Below are 19,701 nucleotides of genomic sequence, written 5' to 3' on the forward strand. Positions count from 1 at the left end.
CGAACAAAGTCTATATAAGGCAGGAAAAAGAGATCTTTCTCACTACTCAGCCAAATTTTTATGTATTCTTCAATCATAGACCCTTACAAAGCGGAAATATCGAAATTCCTACAATTTAAAGAATCATTTTTGTCACTTCTCCTCGGATTTCATATATCCAAAACCTCGTTGACTAAACATAAAAGTAGTCACAGCGAAGAGAGTATTCATAGACCTGGGTTAGTGGGCATGTCAAGTTCGATTTTGCTTGCTCCACTTTACAAAGTCGGAAAAGAAAGCTAAAGTCGAGTACGGTCCCTCTAAATTTCTCAAAGTAATTGTCATGGCATTCGCATGCTGACTCGATCCCTATTTGAGAAGTTTCGTATGATATATGCGAGTTCAAGTTGAAGAAAAGAGAGAGAGAAAGCCTGTGAGTGAGTGATGGCTGGGCTGTTCGATAAGCAAGTCGACCTATACGCGGATACGAGGCCGACATATCCGAGGGAGTGGTACCAGAAGCTGGCCGCTCTCACCCCCCGCCACGCCTTGGCTTGGGACGTTGGTCAAAGCTGCTCTTGGGGTCTCTCTCTCTCTCTCTCCTCGCGCGATTGCGGTGGTGATTATGCTGCTATTTGAGGACTGCTTTCTTCTTGATCTAAACTATCACTATTTGATTTATTATTGAGCTAGATGTAATTTTTTCATTCCACCTTTTTTTTATATGAACTGCTAGCTACACAGCCAACAGTAAACAATTTAGTACTGTATGCTGACGATTATATTGTTCTGTTCTCCAGAAGAACAAATTTTTTCTGTGCTGGTAAAATCGAACTTGACATGCCTAGGAATCCATATTAGTGTTGTTCCTTGGCCACATGTTTCCATTGCTTTATTTCCCTTGCGGAATGTAGGTTGCAAAACATTATTAGCAAGTGATTGCCACGGACGTGAGTGAGTCGCAACTAAATCATGGCATCCTGCATCCCTGCGTTCGGTACATCCACACTCCGCTATCCATCTCAGACGACAAATTGTTAGCCATGATATGACTGTGGCTGAAGCCATACATTGGTTCGACCTCCCCAAATTCTACTCCCTCGCGAACCGTGTCCTTTGCAAGCCGGAGGGCATGATTGTGGTATGGGGCTATCAATCCATCCAAGTCGGCCCTACCTTTGATCCGATACTAAAAAAGTTCCTCGACGCGGCACTTCCTTACTAGAATCCTAACATCCGGTACTTGTTTGACCAATACAAGACATTGCCGTTCCCTTTTGAGAGTGTCGGTTTGGGATCTGAGAGTAACCCAATGCGACTCGACATACCGAAGGAGGTTTCTTTCGATGGATTTATGGGGATCTTAAGGTAGTGGTCCACAATGACGGCTAAAGAACAGGGAGTGGAGTTGTTGAGTGAGGGGGCTGTAACAAGTTTGAGAGGGTTTGGAGTGGTACAAAGCTGGTGAGGAACGTGGTCTATGATGCCTTTATGCTTGCAGGGAAAGTGACAAGTTGTTGAGTGAAGGTTTTGCTCGCAATTTACCTTCATATGATTAGGGATGTTTGAAAACTGTTTCAAACAATAAGGCAACTTCTCTAAGATGCAATTGGTGTCAAGATCGTAATGGCCTATGTTTTGGTTGTGTTATGTGCTAAAGTTGCCATCCGTGAAAATAAATATATAAGGTAGAATTGATCTGATAGTTGCTCACATTTTTTCATTAATCTTTGCTATTCCTTTATCATTTTCTGTATTGCTCACTCATCTAATCTGGAGAAAACTAAGCTAATAATCCGACCCCACTTCTCAATTGGTTGGAGAAAGTTTCGAAAATATTGCCCTTCACCGATTCTTTTGGTTGTTAGTAAATTTCTGATAATGTTGGTAACTCACCGGGTTATCTGACATCTAAGTTAAGGGTCATACTTATTCTAATGACGGGGCTTTGAAATTTCCACCGAGTTAACTTTTGCCAACTTTTCCCTTGACTAGACCCGCAGACTCGTCCAGGGTCAGGTCCATTGTGTTTTTGTACAAGGCTTTCAGGGTGTCTGGCACAATTAGTGAAAGATGTAAATTTCTATGTCCTCTTTGACTTTTTTTTTTTTGGTCGAATCTCTTTGACTTCATCTTTATGGAATTGAACCGACATGGTCATGAGTAGTTGATATATGGAATCACTGATCCTTTTTAATTTCCATTTTCACAAGTTGAGAAACTTTTGAAATCCTGCACTGAGGTGACATGTGCGGGAAAATTGTTCAAAAAGTTGTAAACTTATTGCACTTTTGTCAATTGAGTTCTAAACTTTTCAATTTTGCCAATTGCGTTCTAAATCTTTTTGCCAATTTGCCAATTGAGTCCATTCGTCCAATTTTAACCAAAAATCGTTGAAGAGGACACCAGTTATGTCACGTAGGACGGCAAGAGCTGATGTGGATAATTTTTAATAATATTTCAATATTTTTTGAATTTATTTATTTATTATTTATTTATTTTTCTTCCCTTCTTCCTCCTCTAGCTGGTTGTTGGGCGTTGGCGACAATCGACGATCAGCCAAAGGTGAAGGCCGGTGAGGACGGGCCTTGCTAGATCTAGCGAGGTTGCGCCTTGCCATCATTGGTGAGGCAGCGAGGTCGGGCTCGATATGGCTGGATGAGGCTCAGCCTCGCTAGATTTGGCAAGGTCGCGCTTCGCCCAATGATGGTGAGGCTCGACCTTGCCAGTAGCCTCGCCAGCCAGAGGAGGAAGAAGGAAAGAAAAAGGTAAAGAAAAAAAGATAAAGAAAAGAAAAAAAAAAGAAAGGAAAAAATTGAAGAAAAATACTAAAATATTATTAAAAAATTATCCATGTCAGCGTTGGTCGCGTCACGTAGGACGACCATCGCCCATGTCAGCAATTTTTGGCTAAACTTAGCCAGTTGGACTCAATCGACAAATCATGTAAATATTTGGGACTCAATTGGCAAAATTAAAAGGTTTATGACTGAATTGGCAAAAGTACAATAGGTTTACGACTTTTTGGACAATTTTCCCAACATATTCTGCCATATCTCTATCAAACATGTCAATATCAAGTGGGAAAGGAATGACTTTGGCGTAGAATTAGCGAAGAACATCTTGAGTTTTAAAGGGCCCGACCCTGTTGAAATCAAATGTTCAAGGGATAATGACACAAATAGTCCCTGAAGTTTTTTCTAATGTGCAATATGATCCCTGAACTTTAGCTTAATGTTCAATGTGTTTTCTAAACTTTTAATTTGTCTAATGTGGTATCTGAACTTTTGGCACATGTTCAATGTAGCCCTGAACTTAAATTAATGGAAGGACTATATTGAACATTTATCAAAAGTTTAGGGACGACATTGTATAAATTAAAAGTTTAGAAACCACATTGAACATTAGGTTAAAGTTCAGGGATCACATTAAATAAATTAAAAATTGAGAGATCACATTGCACATTTGGCCAACATCAGGAACTATTTGTGTAATTTTCCCGACGTTTAATTGCACCCGTGAAATACCAGAAGAGGGTAACGAAGAGCAAACTTTGCGAGGCTCACCAATATCATCTTCGTATTGGAAAATTCCGTCCAAGGTCAGCTTATTTAAATACTAAATCGCAATTCTAGGTATGTCTAATATGGCTCCATGTCCATCTAACCAACTCTTGGAAAGTCCGTCTATACTTTGCTTAAAAGATACCGTCTACAGCTGTTAGTAATTAATTGAACAATGTCATCGAGTTTATCGACAAACTCTGGGTATATTAAGCAAACATCTTGGCCTGCTGCGGAATTTCCTTCGTATTTGTCGGCCTCTGTTTTTATATTTGACGAACCAAACCGAAACCTGACCCTAGTACGAGGGGAAACCAAGTCCTTATGGCAAACTCGGAGGCCAGAACAAGCAGATACAACCCACAAGGAATTCAGTATCAGGCGTTTCAGAGGGCCCGACACTCGTCGCGGATTTACCAACACCCTCTGTCATGGCATGAACGATGCCGGGATCCGTGTTTTCATGGATGATGAAGAGCTTCGACCTGGAGAAAGAATCAGTGAAGAACTTCTGCAAGCAATCGACAACTCAAAGATCTACATGCCTATCTTCTCCAAGAACTACGCTTCGAGTCATTGGTGCCTCCGTGAGCTTGCGAAGATGGTGGAGAACACCTCTGAACCTAAAAAAGATGGAAATAAGAAGGTGATAATTCCCATCTTCTACGATGTGAAACCCGATGACGTGAAGCTGAAAACGGCCTTGTACAGCGAGGCCATATTGAATTTGGAGCAACAGAAGAAGAGCAAGTTCAGCCCAGAGGAAGTAGAGAAGTGGAGACGGGCTCTCAGGGAAGTCGATGACACCAAGGGATGGGAGCTGCAGAACTATCAAGGGTAACCAATTTATAATTTTTTTCTTTTTCTAGACCTAATTCTTGAAAAACAGAACTGTTCTAATAAAATGTGAGAAATAACTAGTTATATACGATAAGACATCAAAATCTTTCTTCAAAAATCAAAATTGTCTGTTCTAAGCATCCTTTTCACTTTTATACTTGTAAGACTTCAGCTTTTGAGTCTTTTTTGTTCCTGGACTCTTTTTTTCATTATTTGAAAGAGAAAAGCCCTTATAGTTTTCTTTCCCAAGTATTCTCTGGGGACCTTCTGATTAGTTTTTCCATGGGAAAATTGACAGAGGATGCAGATGCCTCTGAGACAAAAAGTTCTTGGCAGTTGACTTCTGAACTTCATCTTCATTAAGGCCTCAATACATCGGAAGGCTCAATTTATATTGCCATTTGTCCATTTCTACATATATCGTTCACGTGCATTGTTTGTCCTCACAAATTAATGAATGTTTGGCATCCATATTGTGGAGAACATCATTCTTTTATATGCTAAACAAACATTTGTTTATGCATGATTTACACTAACCATGGTCATCCACAAAGTTTATAACGATTGAATAAACCACGCAGCTCGGTTTGAGCTGTAGTCTAATCATGCTGAAAGTAATTTTAATGTTGCATAAGGAAAATATTTCTGCTAGATTTTATAGCCAAGTTTTGAGGTCATGAGATTCTAAACAGTCTCGCCAATCCCCTCCTACTTGGTTGAGGGTCCAGCTGCATACATGGATTGTTATCTGTGTCTCAACTACAATGGTTTGATTTTGTGGCAGACATGGGGAACTTGTCAAGTTGGTTGTTGACGAGGTTATGTATAAGCTTAAGTCGAGACAAAGAAAAGTGACTGATGATTTGGTTGGGATCAATGATCGCTTATCGGCCATAAACACTTTATTAGACATCAACTCCGGTGGCGTGCGGCTTGTTGGAATTTATGGCATGGGTGGTATTGGGAAAACCACTCTTGCCAAGATGATCTTCAACCATCTTGTTACTTTGGAAAGTACAGCAGTTTCCTTGATGACGTACGAGAAAAGTCACAAAACGAGGGCTTAGTCAAGTTGCAGGAACAATTGTTATCTGATATCGTTAATTCTAGAGTGGCTTGCAACATCGACAGAACTGATTATGGAATGAACACGATTGGAGAAATACTTGGCAATAAAAAGGTGCTCATTGTTCTCGATGACGTCGACGAGAGCGAGCAAATCGAGGATCTAATTGGGAAGAATTCTCTGTATCCTGGAACTAGGATACTTGTTACCACTAGGAAAAGAAGGGTTTTGAAAATTAAAGGATTTAAGTATGAAATCCTATCTTATGAAATGGAGGCATTGAATGATGATGACGCACTTCAGCTTTTCTCTAGGCATGCATTTGGCAGAGACTCTCCTCTAAATCCTTACTACAGTCTTTCAAAAGACATCGTCTCTACCATGGGAGGGTTGCCTCTAGCTCTTCAAGTAATAGGTGCATTGCTTTCTCATCACGAAGAGAGAAAATACTGGGAAGAAACATTGGACAAATTAAGGAGAACGCCTCATAGGGATGTCTTGGGAAAGTTGAGGATCAGTTATGATGCCATAGATAGTGATGAACAACAGATATTTCTTGATATTGCATGCTTTCTCATCAATGAGGAGAAGATTAACCCAATTTACGTGTGGAAAGATTGTGACTTTAGCCCCCGACATAGTATTGATGTCCTCATCAACATGTCCATGATAAAGCTTTTAGATGGTAGTAAGTTTTGGATGCATGATCAATTTAGAGATCTTGGAAGGGCGATTGTTCGTCAAGAAAATCTAAAGCACCCAATCAAGCGAAGTAGGGTTTGGAATGATGATGATGCCCTTAACATATTGAGATCAACAGAGGCAAAGTGCGCCTTTTACTTGAAAATCATTGCTTAAGATACATGTGAAGTCAAATACACAAACTGTGCAGACATAACCTCATTGTTTGCTTGGATTGGCAGAGTAAGGAAAATGTTCAAGCACTCAAACTGCAAGGAGAAATTTGGGAAGATGCTCGTGTTATCGTTACTCCTGATGAGCTTAGACGCTTTCAACATCTGTGGTTCCTTTGGTTAAAAGATGTATCCTGCAAGGGGGACTTTACAGGTTGTCTTTCAGAATTGAAATGGATTCGTTGGCGTTACTTGGATTATCCTTCTTGGCTAACTCCTCAAGTTTTTAAAGCAACCAATTTGTGTCTAGAGAATCTAGTTGTGGCAGAGCTTTCAGGAGATCAAATCACAGATGGTTTGGTGGAAAGCCTAATCAAGGTATGTTAGCATTAACCTATAGCAGAAAAACTGTCTCAATTTAAGAATCAAAACGGTTTTGGTCTCTCTATTGCAATACTTTTGCAATTAACCGTTTGTCTTGTGGTTCATTCACTTTTGCAGGAGGGAAAGAAATTGAAAGTTCTCACTCTTGAACATAGTTTGGGCATAACTAGAACACCTAGTTTTCCTGAATGCTCAACTTTAGAAAGATTGACTCTTCAACATTGTGCTCATTTGGTAAAAATTGATCGCTCCATTGGGAATCTAAGGTGCCTCATTCACTTGAATATTAACTCGTGCAAGAAACTTCAAGATTTGCCTGAGAAAATTGGAGATCTACTAAATCTTCAATACTTCTCTGTAAGGGACTGTTCCAGCTTGAGTGAATTTCCTGACTCTGTTTCGCAATTAACATTGTTGATGAAGCTGGATGTATCGTCCACGATGATTACGAGATTACCTGATTCTATTGGTAGACTAACACGTTTGGTAACTCTCAAGATCTCATCCACGCCGATTGCCGGACTTCCAAACTCCATCAATGATTTACAGAGTCTTTTGTCTTTCCATGTAAGTCACAATGTGATTGAGGAACGCCCCACCTTCATGGAAAACTTACAATTTTTACGAGTATTCAAATTGTTAGGTGGGGGTCATTTTGCAGCACGATGGGAGTTACCTAGCATCATTGGAAGGTTAAGGAATCTAGAAGAGTTATACGCGGATTATTTTCCAGAGCTAGAGGGTGAAGTTCCTCCTGAAATTGGAGAATTGTCCTTGCTAAGAATCTTAAGCTTAAAGCATACTCGGATTGTTAGGGTGCCCGGGACTATCAGCAAGCTTCGTCGCCTCCAAACACTGGACTTAGAAGGTTGTGATGAGATTCAAGAGTTGCCGGGGCTTCCCGACAGTTTAATCATTGTGCGTCTGAAATCCAAGTCTCTGCAGATAGTCCCTAACATCTCAAACCTTACCAATTTAGTTGAATTGCTCCTATATGATGGCTCTGAAAATGGGAACCCTTCAAATATAGTTCAAACTTGTGACGTACAGTGGATCGGGAAGCTATCCAAACTGAAAAAGTTGGAATTGTGCATTTTAAATGTCCCCTCACTGCCTACAAAGCTGAGTTCTCTTCCTTTGCTCAGCCAGCTTACTTTAACTGGACTGGACCTGCAAATCGTCAGGAAACTTCCATCTTCTCTGCTGGAGTTGGAACTGAAAAATGTCAATTCAATAGATTCACTGTCGTCGAACTTGAAAAATTTGATAGAATTGAGGCTCTTTGCCACTCGAGTGAATGAAATGCATCTCGATGGCCTTCCGCAGTTGGAAAGGTTGACCGTGTCGGAGTGCGAACTCCTTGAGAGATTGTGCACTGTGTCAACCATAGCGAAACTGAAAGAAGCCGAGGTATCTTCTTGTGCAGGGCTAGTTGAAATTCGATTTCTCAGTGCATTGGAATCTTTGGAGAAGCTTTCAGTCGAAAAGTGCTATTCTATGAGAAGGCTAGGCGGTTTATCAAACTTGAAAAACCTGAAGGATTTAAAAATCCAGGAAATCCCCGAGCTACAAGTCATCGAGGGCCTTGATGAATGGAGACGACGTGCCACAAGCTGGAGACATACAAGGTGCGTCTTCTACTTACTATTCACAAACTGCACGCACTGGACAGTGCCCTTTCCCCTGTTTTGTTTGTTCTCAAACGTAAAACTGGAAGGTCCACCGGGAGGAGTTTCTGACGGATAATTGCATAGATGATAATCTCGTTTTTTTTTTTTTTGTTGAAATGATAATAATCTCGTTAGAACTCCTAAACATGTTGGCCAAATTCTATTTTTGGTTACTCGAGTGTTGAACCGATTCTAAAACGTTCAATAACGATCAATCTTATGTTCGACAGCATTTGGTCATCTGAATTCTCCACCTTGAGCATTAAATGGATTCACTTCAGAGTCTCTATCATCATGTCATACAAACTAATGGAACTCGTAGAACTTAATGATGCCTTGCTATTGCAGGTCCGACACCTCAGGAGAAATGAGTTTTGTCCCCCCAACCGGATTGTTCGGAGAGACTCACGACATGTTTCTCAAGCATATTAGACGGTATCTGCAAGCTTTTCTAGTTTGTTAACTGATGGCTTGATAAATGACTTCCATACTCTTCATCAAACTTGGATGGAAATCCCTGTCAAGAAACAAGTACTGCAGAGAAAAAAGAATGCATATTGAACAGGGACTTGGTCTGCTCTGAGGATTTATTGCCCATTTCTCCTAGGTAAGTCAATGACATTGTGGTTCGGCGATCAATATGACATCTTTCGTGAACTACGTCCTTCGCAAGCCAGGAGTCATAAGCGCCATCTGGGGCCGTCGAGTTCAAAGTTGGCCCTACCTTTGGTCTGACTAGAAACTACTCCGACCAATACATCGCCTTTGCCGTTTCCTTTCAAGAGAGCGTTGGTTGGGGAACCGAGGGAAACCTGGCGCTGCTCGATAAGGAGGATTTCGGTGATGGATTTCTAGGGATTTTGAGATTTCTTGTATTTCTAGGCTTGAGCAGAGGATACGAAACTTGATGGAGCATTGAGTCGAGCCAGAGTGAAAAATGCTGAAAATGCAAGTGTGATATGATGAGAAGTAAGCTAACAATCCCACCCTACTTCCCATTTGTTTGAAACGTTGGATAAGGCTGGCCGCTCTACCCGTGAGCTACAAGGTTCCATTTGCTTTACGTGTTGGAATTAGGAGAGGTACATTGATGTGGGGCATGTTGCCATCGCTAATTAATTAAAGTGGAGCAGAGAACATGAAATTTGATGCTCTCGAGTGAATTCGCATTTCGAATGGAAAATAAATCAGGCCTCCATCATCTAACAGCTAGCTACCTCAAACTTCTAAAACAATTGACAGGTGGTTTCACAAAATTTCTCTAGAAATGTTGACACTTTTCGAAATTTAGGAAGATTAAAAGTTGGTCTGTGATTAAAATTAGTTGGTATTTGATGCGACAAATGTTGGCACGTCAGTCAAATTAAGATCGGCGATTTCGAATAAAAGTCAATAACTTCAAAGACGTTGGCAAGTCGCGAGAGTAAACATTGACAGATTATTAAAGTAGTTAGTAATCTTTGAATTATGAAGAAAAGTTCATACTTTTCAATGTCAAGCAAAATTAACAGTTGGTAGATCATTAATTAGTTGATACATTAATTAGTTGATACCTTAATGTGACGAATCGTGGCGGAGTTACGGAGCACGGAGAGACAAATTATTAGGATTCGTAGCCGCAGGTTAATGTGAAGCTAAAATTAGCTAGATAAGCTTTTTTATACAGCTTTTTCTCCGTTCTTCCCGATGTACCAGATGGATTTCGATGAGTTTGTATGTGGGTGACTAATACGATAAGGAAATAAAGAACTTCACTATGCCGTTAAATCCTTCTATCTGCTTGCTTTTCTCGAGGGCTCATTCCGGATCACGGTATTTTTCATTGGAGAGGAGACTGAACTATTAATACGGAGGTTGGGCAAAAGAAAAACAAAAACAAAAAAGAATTATGGAGAAAATAGTTGCTTTATTTATAAACGGTTGTGGCAGGAGCATATATTGAAAATGCAAAACTCCCGCATCGTCGTCTGAAAATATAAGACTGTCGATATGAATCAAAACGATAATGTTTTGAGAATAATATTAGGCAGCGCAACGAACAAAGCAGAAACTAAGATCCAAGGCAAATACGACACGGGCAGAGGCCGATCGGGAGGAGAGATGGTGGGTCTGTTCGACAAGCAAGCGGAGATTTACGTGGACACTCGCCCGACATACTTCGGCACAATGGTACTCCATGCTCGCTCTCGTACTCCTCGTCACTCTCTCACCTGGGATGTCGGCACCAGCTATGGCCAAGCAGCCCTTGGCGTCAGTCCTCTCTCTCTCTTTCACTCTGCGCGCAAGATTAATAGCAAGTTTAAGGTTTGTGTTGATACGATCGAACCGACATTGATCAAGAATCGTGACGTGGTTAGCCCATCTTCTGGATCTTTGCCAAAAAATGGGGTTGGCCAGATATGATCGCAGATCATGCGAAATTTGACACTTTCCATGAATAATATAATGCCGAATGCATGTCTCGCCAAAGAGGATTTTGAGGAGCATCATTCATTCACATACTCACCTTGTACCAATATTTTCTTTTCATTTGGTTTTTGGGGGTAATTGACTAGACGTAGAAGGTGTAGAGAATGAGCGGGATTAGCTCATCCTGGGTGAATATTAGGACTTTGCTTCACTTCAACACTTACCTGAATATCTCAGAACTACTTTCAACTCCTCATTGATACTGAGAAGATGATTTATTTGATTTGATTTTGTTTGGGGCTAGCATTGGCTGCATATCGACTTACTAATTGCTAAACTGAAGGTGCTCATCCTCCATTTTCACGTAATTTATCTCAAATCCTGTTAGTGTTTGTTTGAATGTGAACTTCAAAACTGAAGTTCTGCCCGTGTCAGTGTCTTCCAAAGCTTCATTTCCCTTTCGTTTTTATCCTAAATGGGCTTCTCTTCCCTTCTCCCCGCTTTATGATGATAGATCTTTCTCCAAGCTCTAAATTGTCTGAATAATTTTCTTATCAAGTTTATCGCATAGAGTCCAAAAATGATCACTGGCCATCAATTTCAAAGCTCAATATCTTTCATTACTACCGGATTGTTGTTGTTACGTACGACTCTGTTCATATGCCCTGCACCTGCTTGTAAAATAGGTAGCTGAGCACTAAGACCAGCTGATTGCCACGGACGCGAGCGCAGCCCAGCTAAAATTTGCCATGCAGCATCCAAGGGTCCGCTACATCCACACCCCAATACCCATCTCCAACGACGAAATTGTGACCTTAATCAGAGGCGAAAATTCAGTGAATTTAATTATGGTGGCACAAGCCGTGCACTGGTTCGACTTCCCCAATTTCTGCTCCCCTGTGACCCGTCTGCTTCGGAAACTGGGAGGTGTGATTGCAGTGTGGTGCTACAATGATGTTGAAGTGAGCCCTACACTCCATCCGGTCATGAAACGCTTCCACGACGCTACACCACCCTTCTGGGACCCAGCCATAAAGTACTCAATCGATGGTTACAAGAAACTCCCATTTTCCATTTGTGAGTGTGGGATTGGGATGCGAAGGTGAGCCATTGCTACCGGATATACCGAAGGAGCTCTCTTTAAGAGATTTAATTGAGAAATTGTCGGCATATAAGTCAAAATAAGATGACTGTCATAAATTTAAGAATTTTTTTGGTAATTTCCCGAAAAACTGTTAATGGATTATTATAGTAGTTGGTGACCTTTGACGTGTAAAAAACTATTTGTACTTTCCAAAACCAAGCAAGATAAAAAGTTTGTACCAACACTAGAGGCTTGCCCTAATAGCCACTATTCTCTCATGGGAATGGGTAGGTGGGGAGTTCGAAACTCCCTTCCTCCGGATTGGGGGGGTCTCCAGGTGGGCCTACTAGGGGCCTGCCGAGCTCCTTGTAGGAGCTCCAAAGTCCAAAAATACACTTGTCAGACAAAAAAAAAAGGTTTATAAGTTACTATATTTAGATGATATCTTAATATTACATATATTAAATGAAAAATGCATGGGCAATTTCGGAATATACAAAAGCCAAGAAACTTTCGTATTTTCATACCTGGTGAATTTGTATTTCTAGGCTTGAGCAGAGAAAATGAAACTTATGGAAGTTGGATTGCGTCAAGCAGGTGAATGTGTATCGACAATGCAATATGGATATAACAATTCTGTTTTTAGCCAGACTCGATCTGATGATTGACATATGTAAGACGGTATTTTATAAAGTTAATGTTAATCGCGTTTGAATATCAGTCAATGATTTCAGTAAATTTTCCAATGTTATTACCTAAGGTAAAACTACTCTTTATGGATATAATGGATGACATCTATATATTAAAAATCAACACCTGATTTAGTACATGTGAGCATAAAGTAAATGTGAAAAAAAAATTATATTCAAGGATTAATGAAACGAATTGCGACCGAGTTCCGGCACGTAGAGACAATGGCGCGGGAAGTGTGCATGTGTTATGCTAGCTGTATACGTTTTTTGTTATATTCTTGGGTTGCTACAACTACATTCACGCCAAAATAGCGGACAAATGACATCTGAGTAGCTTCATGAAAGTCAAGGTATCAAAGCTAAGCTTCCTTATCCAACATTATAAGATCAACTCCAGTAGATCTAAACATAGTACATATGAATCTCGTAAATTTAGGATTTTCCAAATGACACGATTGGCGAATTCTTTTATTACACAAATTGCATTAAATTATATCTATTGTAGGAGTGCATTACAATATGACGCAAGTATAAATATATATCGCGCTTGAACCAACATGTCGTGCGGAACAAAAAGTAAGGGGTGAGTAAAAAATGGTTCGAGTTAAAGCAATCAACTGAACAGTTTTTTGCAGTTTGGTTCGGTTTAAAAGTACTTTTTCGGAAAAAAAAAACAACCGATCACAAATCAAATCAAAATGTTTTTCGGGGTTTGGTTTGGTTTCAATTTTTTTGAAACCAAATCAAACCGCAAAATCATATTGTATAAATTATTAATTTTGTTAATTATTTTTACCATCTATATATGGAGCAGCGTACTGATTTTCATTGTGTGTGAATCCATGAATTGTTGTAACCATAGATTTTGGTTTTCTTCATGAAATTACAAAACATGAAGAGAAAAAAATGAAAGAAGAAAGAATGATTAAACTGAATTAATAACAGAGGCGTGAGCTCGGAGAGATTTGTGTGGAGTCGAGTCTATCGAGTTGAGTTATTAAGGCTGCGAATGATAATCATTCTGTTTCAGAAATCAATTTCTGGCAAGAAATTGATTTTTCTATTTCTGTTTCTGGAGGAGTTTCTAAGCTAAAAAACATGTTTGATAACGACACAAAATTTCTATTTCAGAAACAGAAATTTGTTTGATAACGGCACAAAATTTCTCCTTCTCATGTGGCCGGCGAGTGGACGGCGGGCGGCGGACAATCGCTTCATTTCTTTTAGAAATAGAATAAAAAAATTAGAAAATCTGGAAAATTCCTAAAAATCTAAAAAAAATTCAGAAAATCCATAAAATTTTCCAGAAAATAAAAAAAAGTCAGATTTCGGGAAAATAGGAAATTTGTTCATTTTTTCCAAAAAAAATCAAAAATTTCAAAACTTCACAGAATGGCTTAGAATACCTGTGGCCACCCACTTTGAGTGAAATTTAAATTTTTTGAAGTGCCCAAAAAAAATCAAAAAAATAAAAAATTTCAAAACTTCACAGAATGGCTTAGAATACCTGTGGCCACCCACTTGAGTGAAATTTAAATTTTTTATTTTTTTATTTTTTTATTTTTTTATCACCTAAAAAATTTAAATTTCACTTAAAATGGGTGGCCACAAGTATTCTAAGTCATTCTGTGAAGTTTTAAATTTTTTGGTTTTTTTTTTGGGCACCTCAAAAAATTTAAATTTTACGCAAAGTGGGTGGCCATAGGTATTCTAAGCCATTCTGTGAAGTTTTGAAATTTTTTATTTTTAAATTTTTTTGGGCACCTCAAAATATTTAAATTTTACGCAAAGTGGGTGGCCACAGATATTCTAAGTCATTCTGTGAAGTTTTGAAATTTTTGATTTTTGGATTTTTTTTGGGCACCTCAAAAAATTTAAATTTCTCACAAAGTGGGTGGCCACATATATTCTAAGCCATTATGTAAAGTTTTGAAATTTTTTATTTTATTTTTATTTTTTTTTGGGCACTTCAAAAAATTTAAATTTCATTCAAAGCGAGTGACCACAAGTATTCTAAGCTATTCTGTGAAGTTTTGAAATTTTTTTATTTTTTTGGAAAAAATGAACAAATTTCCTATTTTCCCGAAATCTGACTTTTTTTATTTTCTAGAAATTTTTATGAATTTTTCTGGAATTTTTCAATTTTTAAGGATTTTTTGGATTTTTTTTTTGGCCGGCGGGAGGCAGCTGGCGGCCGATGGTGGCGGGAGGTGGCCGGTGGTCGGCAGCCGGCGGTGGTGGGAGGCAGCCGGTGGCAGGAGACGGTGGCCGGCGGCGGCGGCCAGTGAAGGGTAGTGGCGATCGGCGGGTGAGCGACCGACTAGTAGTGAGGGAAAGTGATGAGAAGAACAAAAAATTTTGTTTCTCATTTCTGTTCCAGAAATAGAGAAGCTAAAAATTTTAACTTCTGATTTCTCTTTCAAATCTATTTCTGGAACAAAAATTTGTTCCAGAAATAGAAATTAAAATTGCGTTACCAAACGGATTTCTGTTCCAAACCTATTTCTGGAACAGAAATAGAGAAACAGAATGGTTATCATTCGCAGCCTAAACATTGTGGGTATTGGGTATATACTAGGACTGGGAAATACTTGAGCGTGAGTGATTGTAACTCTGTAATTCTCTGATTTATTAGTGGATTATTTGCTGGCTCTCTTCGTGGACGTATGTTTCAACATTCGGACCAAACTACGTAAAATTTCTCGTGTCCTTTTATTGTTCATCATTTTTTTTTTCTATGTCAAATTTCTATAGCTCCCTTCTTAATTGCAAAGTTACCATCCACTTCCGCTGTGTCGCCAATTTACAACAGTTGCCATTCATTCACGAAGGCTGTTTCTAAAGACGTGTTCTTGATCCACAAGATGTCTCTGGGGTTACGTAAAATATGACATGTAATATTGTTGAGGATTATTGGATTATGTATATGTAAACATATGTATTGTACTACCACCCGCCTGGGTGGCGCTGTTGGAAATGGCACTTTTCCTCTCGCAAAAGGTTGAGTGTTCGAATCCCGGGCGCCGCAGGTTAACTTAACCGGTGCACGTGTGTGGTGGCTAGCACGTGTCGCCCCCAGGGTTTATCTCCCGGCTGTCGGCCGTGCGGGGGTTCCCTGGGTTACCAAAAAAAAAAAACATATGTATTGTACTTGTTTATTTTTAATGAATTGATATTTTCATCAATCAGTACAATCTGTTACGAGACTAGCACAAACACACATAAATTGCTGAAAGGTATGTCATTAGGCAATGACTGGCTCACTCACACGAGTAATCACCTCAAGTGCTATAGTAAGAGATGAGACTGTATGTACTATAAATGATGATAGAGCAAATTTAGTACATAATATAATTTTACGTCACCTTGGTTAGAATCAAGATAAGGTCTGTGATTTGTATGTGATAAAACCAAACATGATAGCCCCACAATCATGTATGCCTGATGGAAGCTGGATGCAAGTACTTAATTAGGCGTTGTAGAAAGCGAGCCGATATAGCACTCGAGTTAAACATATGTAGATGATAATCATGTGACTATGTTTAGGCTAAGATCCGTATAGTGGATATGTTTAATAAATGATATATGCTCTTATAGAAAAAGAAATCCACTATAGCATGTAATTCATATTACATGTGTTTTATACGACCGATTAAGGAGGTGAATGAAATTATCCCTATTTACTCATCGTGTGTGTTTCGAAAGTCAAGCGATCGAACAATAAAATAGACAGAATAAGAAAATAAATCGGATACCAGATTTACGTGGTTTGGTCGTAGTGACCTACATTCACGGGGAGAGTAGTACGGAATTCCACTATAAATCAAGCGATACAACGAGTCAGTCAAACACTCTCAGTGTTTCTCAAGCTCCAATTACACCCAATAACTCACGTAGTGTTTAGCCCTACAATTTTTCACGAAATAATCTCTGAATCTCGCGAAGGAATTATATACAAATTCTTACCACAAGAATTTAATCGACTACAACACACTCGGATATCTTCAGAGTGTAATTCAATAACAGAAGCTCATCTTTAATGATATTCACAAATAACATCCCCTTTTTATTTATAAGCAAGAATTGGATCTAAATTAAGAAACCTCTTTTTAGGAAACCTTCTCCAATTAGGAAACCTTTTCCAACTAGGAAGCCATTCAATTAGGAAACTTTCCTTTTCGAGCTCAAAATCAAGACATATTCTAACAATGTGAGTCCTTGAAATAACTTATGAATTAATTACCTCATTTTGTACCCGATGTGACATCTGGCTATGTTCTCGAAGTAACATATCAATGTTGCTACTTTAGCATGTTACCGGCGGTCATGGATCCATATGGCTTTATGGGACATGTTTAGGAAAGCAGATGTTTTGAAATGAAGAGAGATATGAGTGCAAAGGAAGACTATTGGTGTTTTACATCAATCACGTGTGTTTACTGGTCGACCAATTATATCGCTTTTGTGGCTTCGGAAATAATTGTGAATACATGGTGCTTTTTTAGAAAGGTCAAGTGTAGCCTTTAAGGGATCGATATACTTAGATTGATGTAGCAAAATATGTCTGGGACATTATGAGACATTATTTAATTACTTATTTCTTCTTTTTGGGTTATAGCCATTATGTTATCCCTAACAGGTGCATAATTTGACCTCAAAGTGCAAGTGTATTCACTGGTTGCACGACCTTTTTGCCAGTACGAATTGTTTCTAAAGTAGATGAATGTTGAATGTTTTATATTCTTGATAGAGCTTTATCAAGCCCATTATGTTCGAGTGGGAAATGTTATATTTCAGTGGTTCGCCCATGATGGGGTGTGTTTCGAGAGGCAGCCTTTGAAGAGGTGTGAGCGGTTGTCTTTTAAGGGAAGTTAAAAATAACTTTCTGATGAGAGGAAAAAATATATATACAGAAAAGAACGTACAGTAAAAGGTTTGTTCTCCTTTCTATCAAAATAACACACAAAAGGTCTCCACCGTTACTTTGAGAAGATGATCGGCATTAACGTTGTGGAACAAAAATATTTACCTTATGATTATATTCGGACCATTGTGAAGTTGTAGATTTGTCCATTACTCACTGGTGATTCAATCTATATTCCTGGATAATTCTTTTGTTGTGCATTGAAAGGTTAGTTGATTTCTTTCCTGTTCTGTCTCTTGATTATCTACACACAAACATCATTAATACGGCTTGACGTTCACACCTCATTCGAAACAGAGAAGAACCGGGGAAGAACATTACCTGTCTGTGAGCTATGAAGGAGTTGCAATCGGTAGCTAGATCGGAGACGAAGATTCTGATTAACGCCTATGGCCAGAATCACAGAAAATGGATGAAGCAAACGTACGATCTTCGATGATTTGAGAACCTCGATGCACGAAGGCAAGCAACACAGAATAGATCGTTCTTTTGGAATTGGAGTTGACGATGGCAAATCAACGACGACCGGCAGAGACCGACACAGCCGGAAAGCAATGGATCCTCAAGGAACGATGATTTGTCCTGTCTTTTTTTTTTCAGAGAGAATGCGTTCGTTTCTCCCCCTTCGGCCGAAAACCCGAACCTCTCCCCCTTGCGAGCGAGAACCAATTCTGTTATATTACCACCGGCCTTCTCTGCTTCAACAACCTCCAGCTCAACACCTCTTCTAGAAACTCTTGGATTTGCTTACCTCTTTTTCTCACCCGCACTCGCTCACCATTGACGCGCGTTCTTGTTGTCTTCAGCCATACCATGCCTTCTCCAGTAAACATGAAGTAAGGCAAAGGTTTCGAAGGAAAAAAAAAGAAGTAAGGCAAAAGTAAGAAGTAAAGAGTGCTAGGCTATCTGATGGGCCATGGACTTGTTCAGGTTTTTTTTATTTATTTATAATGAGGACTTGCTCAGATTGATTTCAATGATATTTTGGGTTTTTCGGTATAGTGGGCTGAAGTATTATGGGTTAATGAGCCCAAATACTTATAAAAGCTTTAAAGGCTAAATTTCATGGGCCAATGGGCAAATGAATTTCGGCCTGACCTAGGAATTGGGCTGTGTATATGGACTATCAGGCTTTACTTTCTCTTATTTATTATTGTATTTTTTATTTTGCTACTTTTATATTTTTGCAAAATTACACGCTTGGATGGTCAACAAAAATACGGGTGTCAACATGTGTCTCTTGTCAATTATCATGGTAATGTCGTGTAACTGTTGATCTATTTGTCAACTTTTATATTTCAAATCTTAATTTCCTTCAAAAAATTTGGTTGCGATTTCCTTTTTATCTTCACCAGTTGTATGATAAGTCATGCAACACAACCTAGTTATTGGCTCGCTCAATTGTACTGTTTGGGGAAACTTGAGCATCGATACATCAACCCCCAATGCCTGACATATGGCAATAACTTCATCCAATTGCACAATGCCAAAGGCTACCTCTTTTTGTATTGTCAATTAACGTTCTTCATGTAGATCATCGAATGGTATATGCATCTTTCATAACCAAAGTACCATTCTTGATCATACTGCTACAAGCTTTGAACCAATACAGTAATAAGATTCTTAGTCCTTGCTTCATATCAAATTGCTCCAATTATGCCGATTCTAGTACCTGGTCGGAGCAGCAAGTGTTCGTACATTCGCTGGCCCACTCATTCCTCTCTACCCTCTTCATATGATTCGTTTCTACGTGTTTCTATGCAACAAATTATTTTCCATCCAAACAAACAAAACAGTACGTGCATAGAGTATCATGAATATATGACATGATATTTAAAATGATTCTGAGGTCTTAAACACTATAACAATGATAATTGATCTTCCATAGGAACTTTTAATTACGTGTTATCTAGAAGTTGACCGTCATGCAATAGACCTGCACAACTGGTGAGTTATCATTGTCAAATTCCTTTTCCTCTAACATGACTACCAAGCGAGGTAAAAACTGCCAATGGTTTAATAAAAAAAAAATTAGAGCTTGGATGAAAAAATGATTTGCTAGCCTGAAAGAACTCTCGTAAGGGTGCTATGAAGTGACGCGACTGAATCTATGGCGGGCTTAGCAAGCCAACTTATTCCCACTTTAATTCGATGCTCATCCGTGGGCAATCTTATCAGATATGCAAATTTCCTCGCTGCAAATGCAGAAACATATGGATGAACATCAATTTTTTTT

At 39.1% G+C, this 19,701-nt stretch overlaps 1 protein-coding gene and 2 pseudogenes across 1 annotated transcript; all 3 read left to right on the forward strand.

Moving 5' to 3' along the window:
* Nucleotides 1-237: 237 nt before the first annotated feature.
* On the forward strand, nt 238-1,596 carry LOC130138481 (uncharacterized; annotated as a pseudogene).
* A 2,121-nt stretch (nt 1,597-3,717) lies between these two features.
* Nucleotides 3,718-8,819, forward strand: LOC115661577 (disease resistance protein L6-like). The gene is made up of 6 exons (XM_056312390.1): nt 3,718-4,379; nt 5,167-5,418; nt 5,493-6,270; nt 6,372-6,680; nt 6,804-8,314; nt 8,705-8,819. Exons 1-6 carry the CDS (start codon nt 3,718-3,720, stop codon nt 8,817-8,819), a joined length of 3,627 nt encoding a protein of 1,208 aa, XP_056168365.1.
* Nucleotides 8,820-10,456: 1,637 nt separating this feature from the next.
* LOC115661526 (uncharacterized) lies at nt 10,457-11,950 on the forward strand (annotated as a pseudogene).
* The last annotated feature ends 7,751 nt before the right edge of the window (nt 11,951-19,701 follow it).

The sequence above is a fragment of the Syzygium oleosum genome, unplaced genomic scaffold (assembly GCF_021117445.2).
Source record: "Syzygium oleosum isolate NSW1041296 unplaced genomic scaffold, Sole_v2.1 Sole_v2.06, whole genome shotgun sequence".
Lineage (NCBI taxonomy): Eukaryota > Viridiplantae > Streptophyta > Magnoliopsida > Myrtales > Myrtaceae > Syzygium > Syzygium oleosum.